The sequence below is a fragment of the Azolla caroliniana genome, unplaced genomic scaffold (genome assembly GCF_043228905.1).
Source record: "Azolla caroliniana isolate FFs.n. ecotype wild unplaced genomic scaffold, voAzoCaro1.0.p SCAF_14, whole genome shotgun sequence".
NCBI lineage: Eukaryota > Viridiplantae > Streptophyta > Polypodiopsida > Salviniales > Salviniaceae > Azolla > Azolla caroliniana.
In genome coordinates, this window is record NW_028230449.1 from 14,238,158 (window position 1) to 14,252,388 (window position 14,231).

Here is a 14,231-nt window from a genome sequence, read left to right on the forward strand (position 1 = left end):
CATTTAACGAGAACCCTCTTTCAATATATCAACATGTACAAAATTCAAGAACCCTAAATGACAATAACACATAGAATCAAACATACATTAGAACATGTACCAAATGTCATTAGGGTTGGGGTTGTAGAAAATTCAAGCACCTATAGAAAATGACATAAGCATGTTGACGGACTCTCAAATTCAAGCATATGCATGTGTTGAGCGGCAAGCTCAACTGGAGCCGGATCGGCTGAATAAGCCTGAGCCGGCAAGCGAGATGGATCGGTAAGCTGTGAGCAACCGAGCCGGCAAGCAGCAGAGCCGGTGAGCTAGGGAGCCAGTTAGCCGGATCCAATCAGTAATCGGAAGCCTAGTATTAGTGTAGACTACTAGGCAATTATAATCTCGTAGTAAGTGGCAGATGCTCATGTGAGCATTGAGGTATGTGGTACTACTATCAGTCCCACAAGGACTTATATAAATGATGCTACTGAGTATAGTTGTATGGACAGAGTGTTTTATATATTTTTCAATATAGCTTTTGCGTTCTGCTCTCTCTGTCTCTCCTGCGTACTCTGTGTATTCCCTACTTTCTCTGTTTTTTTTCTAACACTTCCGCAAGTAATCGTTTACATGGTATCAGAGTGCGAGGGTTGAGAACCTCTGCAGCCGACAAACGCTTGAAAGCAAACCCTAACAGGTCGTAAGAACAGCAGAAAAGAAGTGACGGATAGAGAGATGGCTAGCTCGCTCCCTGTGGAGAAACTCGACAGATCCAACTATGCATCTTGGTCATATAAGATGCACCAGTACCTGCTTGGGCATGGCTATTGGAGTTTCATCGAAGGAGCCAACGAAACAGCACTTGATGCAGCACATAAGGACTTCCCAGTGTGGGAACATTCGGCAAGTAAAGTGATGTACTGCTTCGCGTCCAGTGTCGGAGACCAGTTGCTGAGCCACATCCGAGACGCCAAGACGCCGAAGGAGGCTTGGGGGAACATGAAGAAGGTGTTCGCTGCGAGCACAACAGCCCGGAAGCTGCAACTCCGATAGGAGTTGACGAATGTCCGACAGAAGGACATGTCGGTGGCGGATAACACGGCCCGGATCAAAGAGATCTATGACTTGCTTGCCTCTATCAACGTTACCGTAGAGGAAGATGAGATGGTACAGGTCTGTCTTGGGGGCCTGGCGTCGAAGTTCAAAGCGTTCCGAACGGCGGTGTGTACAAGGGAAAATACGCCGTCATTTTTCGACTTACAATCGATGCTCCTTGTAGAGGAGAACCATGCCAGTGTGTCAACCAGCGCACCCACTGACAGCCGAATGTTGTACACAGAGGCGGATCGGTCCCGTGGGCATGGTGGACGAGGCGGGTCGGCACGCAATGGAGGCGGCCGGCAAGAGCAAGAACGAAGGCATAGAGAACGTGCCGACAGCAGTTCCGGGACCTCCACAAGCAGGGGGAGTCAAGGCGGTGCCGGAGGCCGGCAAGACAAATCTGCAACGGAATGCTGGTACTGTGGCAAAAAGGGCCACAGAGAAAGCGAGTGCATGAGAAAACACGTCGATTCAAACAAATCCGGATCCAGCAAGGCCAGCAAGGATGGCCGGCAAAGCTCGCACTACGCGAAGGGATCGGGCGGATCCAAGAACGGTAACAGGCCAGCCTTGGTGATGAAGCACGAGGCGAACTCGATGAAGAAGACCACTTCCAAATCAGAGGAAGTGTGGTATGTTGATTTTGGTGCGTCGAACCACATGACGAACCACAAAGAGTGGTTCTCCTTTTTGGAGAAACCGGATCAACCAGGAGCAATCGAAACCGGAGACGACACTCCTCACCCAATTGTGCACATCGGAGAAGTCCCTTTGAGCCACGTCGGACAGAAGGGGAAGCTGATGAACGTATTACACGTTCCGACGATCACGAAGAACCTGGTGTCGGTTGGGCAGATCGTCGACCAAGGGATGCAGGTGCGGTTTACACACCTCAGGTGCTTCATCGAGGAAGAGGGCCAGATTATTGCGCAAAGGCGTAGAGACGGGAGGATGTTTATCCTCGACAACAATGACGTCAGAACTGCTCTGTTTGCGAAAGGACAAAAGGTAGAATCAGACATCGACCTGTGGCACAAGCGGATAGGCCACGTCAATTACCGGAAGCTTCAAGACCTGCAAACGAAACAAGTTGTTTTCGGTTTGCCGAAGTTTAGCAGTCAGAAGGCCCAAGTATGTGAAGCCTGCCAAATCGGGAAGCAACACCAGCTTCCATTCCCCATCGAACGTAACCGGCGCCGTAACAAGCTCGACCTTGTCCATTCGGATGTGTGGGGACCGACACAAAATGTTAGTCTTGGCGGGAGTCGATATTTCGTCTCCTTCATTGACGACTATACGCGGCACACATGGATCTACCTCATTGAGCGTAAGAGTGAAGTCTTCGAGTGTTTCCAAAGTCTCCAAAGCATGGTGGAATGGGAATCGGAGAGGAAGATCAAATGCCTGTGGTCGGATGGCGGAAAAGAGAACTTTTCCAGCCAATTCAACAGTTATCTGCAACAAAAGGGAATTCGGCGAGAGTTCAGCTGCAGATACACACCACAACAGAACGGTGTTGCCGAAAGGAAGAACCGGTCGCTTATTGATACGCCAAGGGCAATGTCGGAGGAGAAGAGCATGCCCAAATTCTACTGGGCGGAGGCAGTCCGAACAGCTGTCTACATCCAGAACCGGATCGATGACAAGGTGTCAGCTCACGAGCTGTATTTCGGACGCAAGCCGAATTTGAGACACCTTAAGATCTTCGGTAGCATTGCATATGTGCATGTACCAGAAGAGAAGCAGAGGAAGCTGGATGCAAAATCGGAAAAATGCATCCTAATTGGCTATGCTGAAGAGCAGAATGGTTATAAGTGTTATAACCCCGGACAAAGCAAGTCCGAGTTAGTCGAGATGTCGAGTTCGATGAATCGGCATCGTGGTACTCCTTACCGGCTCCGACTTCTGAATCTAACCCGGTGCCGGAGAATGAAACTAGTGAGCCTGATCCGGGCCAAGTAGAGAATGATGAAGCGTGCACTCAGGATGACAATCTGGAATCATTCCGGTTGAGCGGGCCAAATGAGAGACTGAGTCAATCTGACCAGTCCGATGATGAACCGGCGAGTAGTGGAGACTCTGTCGTGCACTCCCCGCGCAAGGAACCGAGGCCACGGTTCACGCGCAAAGAGAAGTGGAAGAAAAAGATGCCGGAATTCGAAACCGGCAACGATGAGTCGGATCAGTGTGCATCCGACTCCGGCAAGGAGAAAGGCGGATCTTCGGCAATGAAGACCGAACCGGCCAAGAAGGGCCTCAAAGCGGGTAACAGTGAGTTACGTTGGCCTCAAACCGATCGGATGCAAGTGGGTGTACAAAGTAAAGTACAACGCCGACGGATCAGTTAACCGGTACAAGGCCCGGTTAGTGGCGAAGGGATATGCGCAGACCCACGGAATCGACTACGACGAGACCTTCGCTCCTGTAGCGAAGATGACGACGGTTTGTGTGGTGCTGGTGGTTGCTGCGGCAAGGGGGTGGCATCTTCATCAGATGGATGTGAAGAATGCATTTCTTCAAGGTGATCTTGAAGAAGAAGTCTTTATGACTCAGCCTCCTGATTTTCAATCGAAGATGAACAAGTCAACGCTATGCCGGCTGAAGAAGTCGTTGTACGGCCTGAAGCAAGCGCCTCGAGTTTGGAATGCGAAGATCACGCACCGGTTGCGTAAGATGGGGTTTGTGGCCTCCAAATTGGACTCTTCATTGTTCATCCGGCAAGGCTCAGCCGGTGCGGTATGTATACTACTGTATGTTGATGATCTAGGCATCACCGGACCAAGAGTTCTAGAAATCAACCGCGTCAAGTCCCAGTTGTCAGACGTATTTGAGATGAAGAACCTGGGGGACCTTCATTATTTTCTAGGGATCCAGGTGATCCGAACCCCCGACGGCATATTACTCTCACAACGACATTACGTCTTGAATATGTTGTACAAGTTCGGCATGATAGAATGTCGACCTGTCTCCACACCATTGGACCGGAACCAGAAGCTCCGTCCCAACACCGAACCGGCCTGCGATGAGAAACGGTTCCGACAAATCGTCGGAAGCCTTATTTACTTGACTATCACACGACCGGACATCAGCTATCTGGTTGGAATGATAAGTCAGTTCATGCAGAAGCCGACCGTGGAGCACCTTTAGTGCGCTCAAAGCATATTGCGGTATGTCAGCGGCACGAAGGACCGGGGACTGTTATACCGGCGCGGTATACCCAAAGAACTCGTCGGTTACACGGATGCCGACTGGGCCGGCGATGCATCAGATCGCCGATCAACCTCCGGTTACATGTTTTCCCTAGGTAGCGCGGTTGTTGCGTGGAGCAACAAAAAGCAGACAACAGTTGCTCTGTCGAGCACTAAGGTTGAGTATCTGGGCACTACCATTACCACCTGTGAAGCCATTTGGCTTCAGCGACTGCTACAAGACCTACGGATCGAGGTACCGACCCCGATTCTGGTCTACTGCGACAACATAAGCAGCATGCAACTCGCCAAGAACCCCGTATTCCATGCTCGCACAAAGCACATAGAAGTGCACTATCACTTCGTGCGTGAGCGTGTCCTGAGCGGTGAGGTTGAACTTCGGTATGTTCACACGGATCGGCAAGTTGCCGACATCTTCACCAAACCACTCGGATCGGACAAGTTGCAGCACTTCACTGAAATGCTTGGTGTTCAGCATCTCGACGTGCCACACTTGAGGGGGAGAACGGGCAAAGACACCGGAATGGGCAAAGGCAAAGAGACTGCCGATTGCGCCACTGAGGGAAGAACAGGGGGTGGCAGAGTCAAGAAGGACAGAGCCGACCGAAGGAAGAAGGCCAAGACTCGGACATGGTCTGATGTGGTGAAGGGCTTGGAACCAGAAGACGAATCGGGAGCAACCGATTCGGACAAGAGCTGGAATGAATCGGAGACAGTCGATTCGGTTCAAAAGACTGATTCGGAAGAACCAGATCAATTCAAGGCCATGCAAACACGGATGCAGCGGAAGTCGATGCCATCGGGGAGGAACCGACGGATCAGCAAGCGCCGGAGTCATAGTAGTGAAGGAGTTGAGAGGGGCCTATTGAGCAGACATACCGACCGAGAAGGTTGAGGCGCGCAAAACAAGAGGGGTCGCGGCAAATAGAACCGGACCGGACGAGGAGCGCAAGCAAGGCGGAGCGACGCCAGGAGAAGTTGGTTGGAAGAATTAACTGCCACAGAGACTGACACTAGGATCCAACCTCGAGTTGAGATTGAGGGGGAGTGTTGAGCGGCAAGCTCAACTGGAGCAGGATCGGCTGAATAAGCCTGAGCCGGCAAGCAAGACGGATCGGTAACCTGTGAGCAACCGAGCTGGTGAGTTGGGGAGCCGGTTAGCCGGATCCAATCAGTAACCGGAAGCGTAGTATTAGTGTAGACTACTAGGCAATTATAGTCTCATAGTAAGTGTCAGATGCTCGTGTGAGCATTGAAGTACGCGGTACTTCTGTCAGTCCCACGAGGACTTGTATAAATGATACTACTGTGCATAGTTGTATGGATAGAGTGTTTTATATATTTTTGAATATAGCTTTGAGGTTCTGCTCTCTCTGTCTTTCCTGCGTACTCTGTGTATTCCCTACTTTCTTTGTTTTTTTCTAATGCTTCCGCAAGTAATCGTTTACAACATGTACAAAGCTCTCAAATGATCAAGGGAGAACAACAACAACAACAAAACCCTAAATGATAATAACATATAGAATCAAACATATAGATAAACATGTCCCAAACATTGTTATGGTTGTGGATGTACAAAATTCAAGCACCTATAGAAAATGACATAAGCATGTACAAGACTCTCAAATTCAAGCATATGCATTTACAAAGTACTCAAATGAAAAAGGGAGAACAACAAAAAAACCCTAAATGACAAAAACAGATACAATCAAACATACAATAGAACATGTACCAAATGTCATTGTTGAAGTCTTTGAAGAGGGGACGCATTTGAAACACGGGTTGCAAGCAAACGAACACACCAAGTAGAGGGAACGCACTAGGTAGAGGGAACACTTGGAGGTAGAGGGAACATGACCAGCAGAACAGAGACTAATGCAAAGGGGGCATGGTGAGCAGACCACACTTCAAAGAACGCCTGAGAGAGAGAACGCGGCCAGCAGAGGAAAGCTCGATGCAATGAGGACACAGTACAACTCTTGATAGAGAGAGGACGCGACGAGGACACAGTTGAACACTTGATGTCGATGCAGCGAGGACGCGGTAGGACACTTGAGCGTACTATTGTTGCAAAGAGGACACGACGAGCAGGGAATGCTTGGAGTTTGCAGGGTGAGCAGAGAACGTGGAGAAACCTGTGCAGAAGTTGGAAGAGAGAGAGGGAGGGAGGGAGGGAGGGAGGGGGGTACGAATGTAGTGAATGTTATAATGAGTAGAAGGGGGAAGGAAAGAGTGAGAGAGAGAGGAGGTACAAACCTAGGGAATCACCAAGTGTAGAGAGAGAGAGAGAGAGAGGAGGTACGAACCTAGGGAATCACCGAGTGTAGAGAGAGAGAGAGAGAGACTAACTGACAATTTGAGATAAACCTTCGAGCCAAGAGAGACAGAGAGAAAGAGTGGAAGAGAGACTGACTGACTATCTTCATGATTGACTGACTACTCAAGATCTTATATAGTTAACAGTCAAGACCTCCTTGCGAAATTACCTAGGATTTTAACACAAGTGATGTTTTTTCATATTTGAAATCTATTTTCATTGAATGTGACTTTTAATTTTAACACAAGTGATCAACTTTTTAAACCCAAATATTGGATTTATTTTTACATTTTTAAGTTTTTCTTCCACATGGAATTAGTAGTAAAGTTTTGGCCAAACGTTGGTACACTATAACGTGCTCTAACCGCAACCCTAGAATTTAATTGATAGAATATTCTTAGTAGTTTCATTGATCTTAGAATATTTTAATCTTAACAAGGGCACTTATGTAGACAAAAGAAATCATGGAAAATATGGCATTGAGAGATGGATTTAGATGACAAACACGAGGGCATGGATGTGTGGACTTAGAGAGTAGCAACATTATTAGCATCAATATCATAATATTCATAGCCATTATCATCACTAACTATAGTTCATATGATTATGTTAGTAGTAATGCATTACAAATTAAACTAATGACGAGCAAAAGAATAACAAATTAAGGAGAAGGATGAATTAATGGTGCTTTAAAACAATGATCACCCTTGAGGGAAGGACATGAAACAAACACAAAATATCACCGGTGTCCCATACCACCGAATATTACCTCGTGTTATACCTTGGATGTTGAATAATGGGTTTGAGGAAGAAAGCTTAGTCTCACCGTTAGAGTCTCATTAGCCTCTCAAGAGGTCGTAATGAAGGGGATAGTTAGTCCCCTTTCTATAGATCAACACTTACAACCTCACATTACCACATATCCATATGGATTTGTCCCAAGTCCTAGGATTCTTACCTATCCTACCCTTGACCCATTAAAATTAACTATAGAATCTATCCATATGGGTTAATTAACTCTAATGTAATGGATGAAAAAGAAGTTGAAGATGAAGAAAATTTGGGGAGATTTTGTAGCAAAGTTAAAAGAAGAAGAGCAAGGATGCAACAAGAAGAAGAAAAATGATAACAATAGATATATGAGATAGGAGAGTCGCCAAATTGATTGTGGAGTAGTTTCCTTTATGTAAACTATTCTTAAAACACCTTAATGGGTTTACTCGGCCATAAGATCATGTCATGTTATTTTTAACATTCACACTACTTTTGTGGAGTAGGTGGGGGAGAGAGAAGAAGAAGAAAAGGAAAAAAAAAGGAATTTAGAAGAAGAACAATACAAAAGCAAAGAATTAAAACAATTCATCTTATAGAAACTTAGGCCATTGTCTCGTACATAACATACATGGGACATGAATGAACATAAGATGACCCATCTTTACTAGCCATGACCAATATTAGGGTTCAATGTATAGCCATATAATTAAATGAGGGTTATCTAGGAGTTTTATAGGTATCTTTGAACAAGCTTAGTTTCAACTATTGGAAACACATACTAAATCTTTTCTCTATAGGAGATTGCACATCATGTTCTAGACATACTTGAGAATGAGAGGTATCAAATGACAATATGCCTTACAAATTAGGTACTTTCACATATGCATCCAAATGTAGGTGTGTTGACCAACATAGAAATGTGTACTTAAGGTCCAAGGACACTTTCTTTACTGTACGATTTTTACCTTCTTAATTTAAATATATAACATCGACTCCCATGTAAAAGTCCTCAATCACATATTTATTAGCATTGTCTTTTCAAGGGCAGTATAATCGTTTTTTCAATTTGGACAGTGGAAATTTTGATGATATCAACAACTTTGGATGAAACGAGTCAAGGTGCATGATCACAAATTAAAATTATGAAAAGTTCCTCTACAAGTCCACTGGTTAAGGCTCAAACACACAAACTTAATTTATAAAGCACAAGATTTACTAGTACATCATCGTGTTGGTATATTTGAATGTTTCAACTTCATTTAGGTTATGTTGTAAATGTAAATTTTGTATCAAGATTCAAGGCATTTCTTTCATACATATTGTTCATTAGTTCATAAAGTCTGGTTGACAATTGGAAAGTAAGATCACATTCAAATAAGTTGTGATGGATTTACATACATATGTATCTAGTTGTCAACTAATTAAATAGTACTTTGTTGTCTAAACCGTATTTGTGAGACTTAATTGGCTCACAATTTTTTTCAAGCAATGAATTTCTTGACCCTTTACAACAAATACATATGTTTACATGAGCTATTAAATTTCAAAATATCAAATGTTGACCAAAGTAGCAATAATACAGAAATTATGAAGTCTCATACATATTTCTTGGACTTCTATTCCATATAAGCATATTTTAGTAGTTTTCATACAATATGATATTTGTTAGTGTAACCGATATTTGTTATAAGTTTATGACATTGCATAACACTTTCGTCAAACGAACCCTCTGTAATTATATTTGTTAACAAATTTCAAGATAACTTTACACATAAGAAAACAACATTGAAACTATATTATCAACCAATAATACAGAAATGTTTTAACATACCTCATCATTGGTGGTTGTTAGATTTGTTGTGTAAGATAGTTGCATATGTTTATACCATGATCTAAAAATACTCGTACTCTTTTTTTATGAAAATTACATGAGGTCAACTTCAAAAACATGGTTGGGAATAATTTAATGATTATTCAAGAATTGTTGAGATAGTCCGGTGTTTAATATTCATTTCAATGAATTCAAGATCTACTTGCATTGCATGGTCCGGCGTTAACATTGGCTTGAAAGTATTCAAATTTTAGGGAGCCGTATTTCCACATATAACCACATGCCCATGAGTTTGAAACTAGATACACAACAAATTTGAAAAGGAAAAGGAGAGTTATGAGATATAGCTCATCATTAAAGCAAGTGAAAATGTAAAACTAAAACTAAACACCATACTATACTATATCCCATGTTGAACAATTTGGAAATCTCGAATCACATCATTACCATGCAAGATGTTACACTAGGATAAATGTAAGGAGATCCTCTTAACTTTTATCCTTGATATATGAGCATGCTCTCGAACATAACACATAGTGACACTGAATAATGATTAATAAAATGTTGCATGTAAGTATTTTAAATATGTTGACTTCTTTATTAAAATGATGAGATATACATCAACATGTGCGGCTATTGATACCTCAATGCTATTATAAAAAGAATGCATGGGGGTGACATGAATAGCATGTTCATCTAACGGTAAAGGTGTTTGCCCTGCTCCTTTTACATGTTATTGGAGATTGTTTCTTCTTGTTATTATTAGAGACATTAGATTCGCTTATTGTGTCCCTCCATTCCATGATAAATTTATAGGATTTGTTATTGCTATAAAGCATTATGACACTTAGGATTGGTGGAATGAGATTTCAAAGTCCAAACCTCTCAATTGTTGCACATATAATTGGTATGCAATTTGGTGGATGCCACTAATGTGAATTCTTTTTCGTGATTGACTAAAGTAAGAGCATCTACAAACACTCATGGTGAGAAGACCTAGGAGGAGTACAAACACATTAATCAAGAAAGTAAGAATAACTAAAAGTAGGATTACACCCATTGATATTCACAAGTTTAATGAAAGTAACAATATTGAAAAGAGACTTATGCAAAACCAGTCTAGAAGGGCTAAATTGCCCAGAGTCCAGACACTACAAGTTTGAATTACGATAAAGCCAACGACCATTTTCTTTCTTGATTGTTTACTCTCTCATTGGGAGATAGGACAAGCTTTTCAAAGAGGAGAAGCATGTGTGTAACCCATCTAAAGTTTCAACATTACTCCCTTGGGGGTGTGAAGGATTCCTTTGAGGGATATAGTACAAAAACAATCGAGTGATACAACTCAAGAAAAAAGAAAAAGGAACAAAAGAACGCAATCAATGCCTCTTTTTAGTTTTTCTCTATCAAGAGACAATACACATCATGACACACTTTAGCTAAAGGTAAGCTTTTTTCACGTCACCAATTGCCCAAATTCCATGGGAGAGTACAAATGACGTGTGCCTTTTTTTGTCATATATGAGGGTGTGTGATGAAAAAGCCTAGCTTGGGTATGTGGGTGTCATATATGTGCGAACCCGCCCGATATCAATAGTATCATTGCTAGTCCATTTATACATAGGTAACATCTCATTATATGTAAGCCCTCCCTCGTACATTGTGCTCACTTGCTTGTGCACATCCATAATTTCTTAGAAAGGAACGCGGCGATGAAATGAGATCATCGGGGACCAAGGTATGGAGCCGAGACATGGACATGACAACATGGTGATTATCGTCGTGATCATCATTTCGTTGGGCACATCGCTAGTGGCGATATCGTGTCTTCTAGCCACAGCATGGTGTTATTACTTCCATCGGGGGAGGAAGGAGGAGAAGGATCCCAAACCATGTCAAGTAGTGCATGGTGGTGGTAGCTATGGGGATGTCAAAGAAATGCCCCAATGTAAGGAATGGATTGGATTGGATTAGACTAAATTGGATTGGATTGGATGTATGCAATTGCTAGGAAGGTATCGAATTTCTGTGACCAAAAGCTTGTGATGCAGGGGATGTTGAGAAGGTAGGTTCCTCTGCCTCTGCTTCAAATGGTGGACGGGATAAGGAGGAGGAGGAGGAGGTGGTGGCCAGCCGAGCCGAAGTGTTCACATTCAAGCAGTTGCAGTTGGCCACGTCTAATTTCGGCCCGGCCAACGTGATTGGGCAGGGCGGGTTTGGGCAGGTGTACCGGGGAACCCTAAGGGATGGCCGGGAGGTGGCTGTCAAGCGGATGGTGATGATGAGTAGGAGGGGGAAGATGTTCAAGGAGGAAGAAGAGGGGATGGAGGACCATGACTTCCGAGGCGAGGTCACACACACACACTCTCTCTCTCTCTCTCTCTCATCCCATTTTGTTGTAAACCAATTGTCTCATGTGGTGGTCATGGTGATTTTTGCGGTTCATAGCTGGCTTTTGGTTTTTGTTGATTTTGTGCTCTTAGTGATGATGGGATTTCTTTTATTGGTTTTGTGGTGGCCATGGTGCTTTTAGCGGTTTACATAGAGCTTTTGGTTTTTGTTGATTTTGTGTTAGTGTTGATGGGATGTTTTCTTTAGTAGTTTTATGGTTATGGGTTGTTGATTGTTGTTGGCTCTTTAATGGTTATGGCTTTTGTTGATGATTGTTGTTCATAGATGGTTTATGTGTTTTAGGGCTAATGGATTTTGTGGCTATGGGGTTTTATAGATTCTATGGCTATGGTTTTTAAAATTTTTTGATGTGATGATGATGGTTCTTTAGTGTTTTTGCATGGTTAACTTGTTTAGGATGTAAGTGGTTTAGGGCTCTTTACGGTTTAATGGTTTCAGGTTTAGGGTTTACAATGTACTAATTTAAGGGATAATCATGACTATGTTTTATATAGTGAATAAGGTAAATTAAAGGTTCACGGTTTCACTATGGATCTTTCTTTAGGGCTTAGGTTTTAAGGGTGAGTTTCTCTTAGACATTACTAGTTTAGGACAAGATGTTTTCTTAGTTTGTTAAGTGTGCGTTTTCTCATTGTATTATTTTTAAAGGCAATCCTTTGTTTCTGGGGATACAGGTAGACCTTCTGAGCCACTTGCATTCGCCATATCTTCTCAAGTTGCTAGGCTATTGTGCTGATCAAGATCATAGATTGCTTGTTTATGAGCATATGTCTAATGGCAGCCTCCAAGAGCATCTCTATTCCGATGGTGAGGTTTCTCGTGTATGTTTATTCATACCCCAACAAGGTTTGGGTTTCATAGTATATAATTTTGAGTTGGGAGTCAAAATTGTCCACATCTAACTTTGCATGTAGGTAGTGTTGGTAATCCCCCCATTTTGGATTGGAAGAGTAGATTACGCATCGCGTACGATGCGGCTCGAGGGTTGGAGTACCTTCATGAGTTTAATAACCCACCTGTGATTCACCGTGATTTCAAAACAAGCAACATTTTACTTGATGCATGCTTCAATGCCAAAGTGTCTGACTTTGGTCTAGCAAGAATCGGTTCCAACAAGGTTGATGGTCAAGTGTCCACCCGAGTATTGGGTACCCATGGATATGTTGCTCCTGAGTAAGTTCCCATCTACTTGAAAACTGTGAAAAAATACTTTTAATGTACTCCATCATTAATTTAATTCAAAAAGCTTGATGTTGTGCCCTTTTTGTTATCATGTAGGTATGCTTTGACAGGACACTTAACCATTAAGTCAGATGTGTATAGTTATGGGGTTGTCTTGTTAGAGCTTCTTACAGGGCGTGTTCCCGTAGACATGAAGCGACCTCCGGGTGAAGGGGTTCTAGTATCTTGGGTAATGCTCCCCCCCCCACCCCACATCTATCATTGTCTTGTTGTTTATGTACGCAATTGACATGGAATTTTTTATTAATAACAACGATAACCAAGCAGTATTAGTAATTAATTACTTGATAGGCCTTACCGCAACTAACTGACAAGGTACAATTGGAAACATTGGTTGATCCAACATTGAAGGGACAATATTCCATCAAGGAACTGATTCAGGTGGTTACATTATTGATACATGTATTTTGATGCAATTTGCATTGCTTACTAATTTGTGGTCAATTATATAGGTAGCTGCCATCGCAAAGATGTGTGTCCAATCCGAAGCTGATTATCGTCCTATTATGACAGACGTTGTGCAAACATTGGCACCCCTTGTGAAGAAACGAGGCAAGGGGTCAGATATCAAGTCAACTTAGGGATGCAATGTTATCACACAATGGCCATATCGAAAGTTGTCATCTCCATCATTGCTCACACTTCACAAGCAAAGTTGTTTATTTGAAAGGTTTTTGGCTAGCAATTTGTAGACATCACAAGCATCAAATATTGTTGTGTGAACTAAATGATCATGGGATCATGTGGCGTCCCAAATGCTTCATTCCAAAGAAATTCCCAACAAAATGATCAAAGACCAAATACCTAGTAGCATCAAGATAACAAAATTGGGAAATGTGATCAAGTCCTTGTCAATGATGAGAGGATTGCCCGATGTATTTCTATTATGTAAATATGTTGACTTCAAGTTGGGATGAAATTTCCAAGAATTGAGTTGAGGAATGGGAAATGGATCTCTTGTTTAATGTTAAACCTCCAATCAATACAATAATATCCTTTCCTTTATAACATCCCATTGTTGCAGTAATCATTTTCTATCTCTAGTAATGAATATTTTTTGTTGCTAAACAATAAAATGAAACCTTTTGGGCCAATACACGTTTTGCCATTACAATCGATATATATTCAAATCAATTTCCATGTAAACTGTAGTCTATATGAGGTAAGGGCTAGTTTTGCATAATAATTGCTTGAAAGTAGTTCATTTGATGTAAAAGTACAATAAAAACCTTGGCCATTTTACCCAATACACAAAAATGGATCCAAATCGAGTCTTCACCTAGGGGTGAGACCTCCCTTGATATATCATATGAGGTTTTTATACATCCATGCTTTATTTGTGAATGGTCTCTATAATATCAAA

The 14,231-nt window shown here is 42.6% G+C and overlaps 1 protein-coding gene across 1 annotated transcript; it reads left to right on the forward strand.

Moving 5' to 3' along the window:
* Positions 1 to 10,665: 10,665 nt before the first annotated feature.
* On the forward strand, positions 10,666 to 13,878 carry LOC147855531 (putative serine/threonine-protein kinase PBL23). Its single transcript, XM_087330542.1, has 7 exons — positions 10,666 to 11,162; positions 11,266 to 11,564; positions 12,301 to 12,433; positions 12,541 to 12,799; positions 12,905 to 13,037; positions 13,160 to 13,249; positions 13,321 to 13,878. Exons 1-7 carry the CDS (start codon positions 10,955 to 10,957, stop codon positions 13,447 to 13,449), a joined length of 1,251 nt encoding a protein of 416 aa, XP_087186668.1. The 5' UTR covers positions 10,666 to 10,954; the 3' UTR covers positions 13,450 to 13,878.
* Positions 13,879 to 14,231: the final 353 nt, after the last annotated feature.

What these genes read in the sequence shown, in the direction of transcription:
- LOC147855531 (XM_087330542.1), top strand. Translation starts at nt 10,955, where the DNA reads ATGGAGCCGAGACATGGACATGACAACATGGTGATTATCGTCGTGATC. An exon ending in AAGGGGTTCTAGTATCTTGG is followed by an intron (nt 13,038 to 13,159) that starts GTAATGCTCCCC and finishes ATTACTTGATAG; the next exon opens with GCCTTACCGCAACTAACTGA. An exon ending in CCATCAAGGAACTGATTCAG is followed by an intron (nt 13,250 to 13,320) that starts GTGGTTACATTA and finishes TCAATTATATAG; the next exon opens with GTAGCTGCCATCGCAAAGAT.